The 5,236-nt window shown below is 40.6% G+C and overlaps 1 protein-coding gene across 1 annotated transcript in view; it reads left to right on the forward strand.

Annotated features, from left to right (window-relative positions):
* Positions 1-1,493: 1,493 nt before the first annotated feature.
* Positions 1,494-5,236, forward strand: part of Pmar_PMAR001680 (hypothetical protein) — a gene marked incomplete at both ends in the record, with an annotated part of 5,519 nt that continues 1,776 nt past the window's right edge. The window contains 7 exons of the mRNA XM_002769453.1: positions 1,494-1,572; positions 2,135-2,275; positions 2,796-2,882; positions 3,831-3,976; positions 4,601-4,703; positions 4,793-4,855; positions 5,107-5,193. Coding sequence (XP_002769499.1) covers positions 1,494-1,572; positions 2,135-2,275; positions 2,796-2,882; positions 3,831-3,976; positions 4,601-4,703; positions 4,793-4,855; positions 5,107-5,193 — 706 coding nt within the window. The remainder of the gene's footprint in view (positions 1,573-2,134; positions 2,276-2,795; positions 2,883-3,830; positions 3,977-4,600; positions 4,704-4,792; positions 4,856-5,106; positions 5,194-5,236) is intronic.

The following is a 5,236-nucleotide window of genomic DNA, read 5'->3' on the forward strand; positions in this document are numbered from 1 at the left end:
CGAGCTGTGACAGCGGAACGATGCCTCCCCGCCATGTTTTCGAGCCATGTGCGCGCGGTCAGGAGATATGACGGGTGAGCGGGAGCAGCGGCCGCATGGATGGGTGTCGCAGAGGCTTGGTTCTGCATGATGCCCACGGACGAGTGACACGGTCAGCAAAACACGAGCCTCATCGTAAGAGTACTGGCATAATTGCCCCGCAAACACGAAATTGAAGTTCCGAACGACGAAGTCGATTTTCCTAAAGGGACGAAATTGGAGGTCTGAAGGTGTACTCGACGAAGTTGAAAGTTCTATGACGAACTCGAAGGTTCGAAAGTCGAAATTGAAAGTTCTATTAGAACGAACTTGAACTTCCTATCGACTTCGGACGAACTTGAAAGTTCTATGACGAAGTTGAAAGTTCTAATTGCGAATATGATCTTCCCGTTTCGGATTCGTACCTCCAACTTCGCGCGTCCCGACGAAATTGATGATTCCAAAGACGAACTAGATGTTTAAAAGGTGTAGCTCTGATTCACTAGCCCACTTGGGTTTTGGATAGAGTTCGTCACCGAAGGTCGGCAATCCACTGCACCACTTCGCTCCGCCAATATGATACAATAGTAGCAGACGTGTAGCTAGACTTCATTCGATAGTGGGCCTGTTTCACAAGGATACTTAATTTAAGGCGCCTTAAATATAGGAGTTACTTAAGTTTAAGGCGCAATTTGCTCCTATGAAACAGGCCCAGTATCTTGAAGTTGAGCTTCTCATCAAAGACGTACCCTGCTCTTATCGTAGAGAAGCACAGTGCGAGACAAGCATAGAAGGCGCACAACTGCGCTGTCTACTGGAGGTATCTCTTGTGATATGAATCGCTGAAGCTCAGGAGGACTGGTGATAAGATTGTTATTCGCAGTGTGGAAAAATCTAATATCACAAAACATGATACATCTAGTAATACGAAACAACAAATCGTCATCATCTGTCGTATTCAGCGAACTAGAGCTGATTATAAGTGGCCACACTCCTTGTAGACCGCATCATCACTCGCTTGGTTCGGCCTTCGGTAGACTCGACGGGAAGGCGTTTGTCCGTATGGAGCAATTTTGATATTTGGTGGTGCTTGGACTGGGCCGATGTGAGGTCTCGAGAGTAACTAGTCGTAACCGTTAACACAATCTATCAACTTTCAATCGAATGTGTTATGGTTGGGTTCGTTGGATCGATTGGGATTGGATTAGCAGTGAGTTACTATAATGGGGACACCTAAGCACTGACTGCTATGACAGCTTTTCATCCGTCACGCGCCACGAAATTGTTCTTTGATGGGAGGGCGAAAAATGTCCTACCCGCGAATTGAACTCGGGTGACTAGCATGCCGAACACGAACTGTACCGAACTTAACTAATCGTCTGTGTGAAACACTTTCTTGCTGAAACGGTGGCGGGTGAAAGTTGCTGCGAGGAGTAGTTATTTACATTCACAGTTGTTGACTCTCCACTGTGATCATGGCTGGTATCGGCCTGATGTACATGAACCCCGCCGTGTCTCGGCATTTGTTTAATCCTAGCAAACCTGTGACTAGAGGTAATACCAGTGGAAGGAGTAGGAGTAGGTATATATGTAATCGCTTTCCTCAGCTGCTGAGCTCAGAAGAGTTTCCTATACAGCGTTGAAGTAGGAATATATGTAATCGCTTTCCTCAGCTGAGCTCAGAAGAGTTTCCTATACAGTGTTGGAGTAGGAAAATATGTTCGCTTTCCACAGCTGCTGAGCTCAGAGGAGTTTCCTATACAGTGTTGAAGTGGAATATATGTAATCGCTTTCCTCAGCTGCTGAGCTCAGGGGTTCACATACGAATTCGGGTAGAAGTGTCTAGAAACCAACAATAATTTCCTCCCAGAATTTTCTTAGTGTCACTAACACATGTAGTTGACCATGTGCATATTTTTCCCTACATCGAATTCACTGTTAAAGTTGCAGACACACTGAAATGCAAATCCAATTCGAGTGAAGTTTTCAAGTAGTAAACTGATCGAGAATTTCAGAATAAACTCTACCACTAAGAAAAAAATCCAAAATATATTTTTTCACGTACCACAATTTCGTTTTCGAAGAATTTTCCGACAAAATTTTCGTTTTTTCTTAGGCAAAAAACCCGACCAAGCTTTACGGATAGAACTCACTCTTCGTAACGAGGCGACAGGGTTCACCGCTACGTACAAGGTTAGCGACGCTAAGGATCTTCGGGCAGTTTTCAGAATTTTCTGCAAGGCTCAAGCTCCCGAAAGTAGGAAATCGGGGAAGGGGGGTGGGGGGGGGAATTTAACTAGAGTGTATCGATTCTGTACGGAAATGTTATACAACGTAGCACTGCCGATTATGCAAGATTAAATTCATCGAATTTTCTATGACTAAATTCTGAGTACGGAATTTCGTAGATTAGGGAGTTTATTCTGAATAGGAAAAAGTGGTGATTAGTATTTTCTATTTGGTCTTGGATTTGAATCTTGTTCACCTTTATTACTGCGTCCACACTATGTGAGGTTATAGTACAATCACGGGGGTGATTAATGTGCATCTGTCATCTACGGTGATAAATGACAAACTCATATCGATTAGTGCCAACTACATTTTTGCGTTTTTTTCTTCACATTTTTTTTACATTTATCGATAGAGTTTTTGGGAAGATCCCACTTTTATTAAACGCATCGCGAATTGTGATTAGAACATGGCAATGTGGTGGGCCTCTTCTGGGCCTACTTTGTATCTTTGGGAGTGGACCTCAAGATATTTTCGGTTGTTATCAGATCCAGCATTTGGACGATATGCATTCTATTATGGAGATAAAATAGTGACGGAAGACAACTGTCCCTACGATCTCGACATGAACGACGGTGATGTTATTGATGCAGTTCCTAGAATGTAATGCTGGGCGAGCTATCTAGGAAAATATATTTTTTCTCGGGGGGCTCGGTTTTGAATTTTCGATTCCCAATAGGAATATTTTCTCTTATTGCTGTCAAACTGTGGGGGGGACCATCTCTGTTGAAGCTACAAAAATGGGAAAAAAGGGAAAAATACAAAAAAAATAATTAATAAAAAATACAAAAAATGTAAATTGGTTTCTCATCGAATGAAGTGAGATTTTTACCCAAGAAAACGAAATTTTTTTCGATAGGGGGGCGCATCTTCAATGTGAATGTGATCACATTTTAGGAATATTTTCACCATTGTTATGAAATTTTTGTGAGCGAAATTAGTTTCTCATCGACAGCTCGTGGATTCGATCCCTTGTTGGTTCAGGTTTGCAGAAATGGTATGAATAACGCAAAGAATTGTCTCCTATTATACGATTGCATTCACAAGTCAGTTTCTAGCTGTACAGTAGTATCTGTGGTTGTCGAGTTGGACCTATTTTGTATCTTCTATGGTGGAACCTAAGATATTCCATCATATATAGATGTACTGATGCATCCGATTCTTCGACCTCGACGATGTCGTTTCGTTTCGACGCTGCGATGGTACTCTTCTCGAAAGAATGAGTTCGATGGTAGTAGTCGGAGGAGGGGAATGCTGCTTTTACTTTGTGGGAATATATTATTTTGTGTTGAAGTTGAATTTAGGTTGTAGAGTATAAATGAAATCGATTGAGTTTTCTCTGTGAATAGTACTTTCTAGTGAAGTCGATTGAGATTTGTATTTGATTGAATTTTTTACCCAGTTTTCTTTCTCTTTTTTCCCCGTTTTTCTGGTTTTTTCGATTTTTTCCCATTTTTTTCTTTTTTTTCCCGTTTTCCCGTTTTTTTCCACTTTTTTTCCCCATTTTTCCGTTTTTCCCGTAGGTTCCCATGATTGGCGTGATAACCCGGATGTGAATGCAACAGTACCTTATGAGTACAAGTCGGCATGGGAGTTGAAACAAGATGTGTGGAAGAGAGAACAGAGGTCTAAAATTATTGATAGAAAAATGGGAAAAAATATGGGAAAAGTAGTAGTAGAGGGAAGACGGTTTTATGGTATCACATGTTCGACGATTATTATTACTCTCTCATGTGATGTAGAGTTGTTGAGATAGATTTCCGCTTGGAGTTTCACCACCCCTAGTGATATGAAAAACACATTTCACGACTACTGCATATCACCGCGAATATCGCGTTTTTCACCGAGTATTACGCCACTTCGCGTAAAACGGGTTGTGAAACTCCAATTTTGAAGTTCCATGAATTTATACGTGTTGGAGGTGAGTATTTGATTTTCATAAGGTTGTTCGTTGACTACTCGTGAGTGGTATTAAAAGTCGGGAATTTTCGTAGTTGTAAAATTGAGCAAATTTTGAGGCTAATTCGAATTTCTTTTCGGAAAAAAGTGGGAAATTTTAGTTGAAAACAAATAAAATTGGTAAAATTTTCACGGGTGGAGGTGGTGATGAATTGTATCATCTTTTCTTTAGTAGTGAATTTTTGATAATTTTATTTTAATTTTTCAATTTTTTTTAAATCTTTTTCCAATTTCTTTCATTGATTTTTATTTTTTTTATTTTTTTTGTTAGTCTTGATTTTTTTCATTTTTTTTTTAATTTTTTTCAACATTTTTTTTATTTTTTTCGTATTAGACTGTTGTGAGTGAAGGAGTAGAGGCGGAGATGGTAACGAGGGGAAGGGAGGCTGATCTTGGTGATGACGATACGCTGAAGGGCATTGCTGATCGAATACAAGGTGATGTGAAGATGGTGTGGTATGGGGCACAGACATAATCGTTTGTTCAAAAAAGTGCGTTAAAACGTTCACAATTATATCTCCAATAGGTCGAGAGAGCGATTGGAGGCATCCCTTGGCTGAGTTGGAAAATGGTGAACATGATGCAATGAGTGAGCGGAGCGAAGCGCTACCTCCGACGCTATATAAGGAGTCCACTACTGGTAATAGAAAGGGAATATATGCTCGCTCTCCTCAGCTGAGCTCAGAAGAGTTTATATACGAAGTCCTCCAAAAAATTTCAAAATCTTCAGATTGCCACCAACATATGTAGCTGAGCATATTCAGGAGGAAGTGTTTGCGATGTGCATAAACGTCTTTTATTTTGTGTAATTTATTCCGAAAAAATCGTTCGCATATTCAGGTCAAGTCATCTACCCCGCCACAGAAGAGGATATAGAGATACTCTCTGAAGCTCATCACCGATATATAGATCCACACGAATGTGAAGGTAAGTGAATCTTGCAATCTTGCTCTCACTTGCAATTCCTCAA

This window comes from Perkinsus marinus (assembly GCF_000006405.1).
Source record: "Perkinsus marinus ATCC 50983 genomic scaffold scf_1104296965854, whole genome shotgun sequence".
In the NCBI taxonomy this organism is placed as follows: Eukaryota; Perkinsozoa; order Perkinsida; family Perkinsidae; genus Perkinsus; species Perkinsus marinus.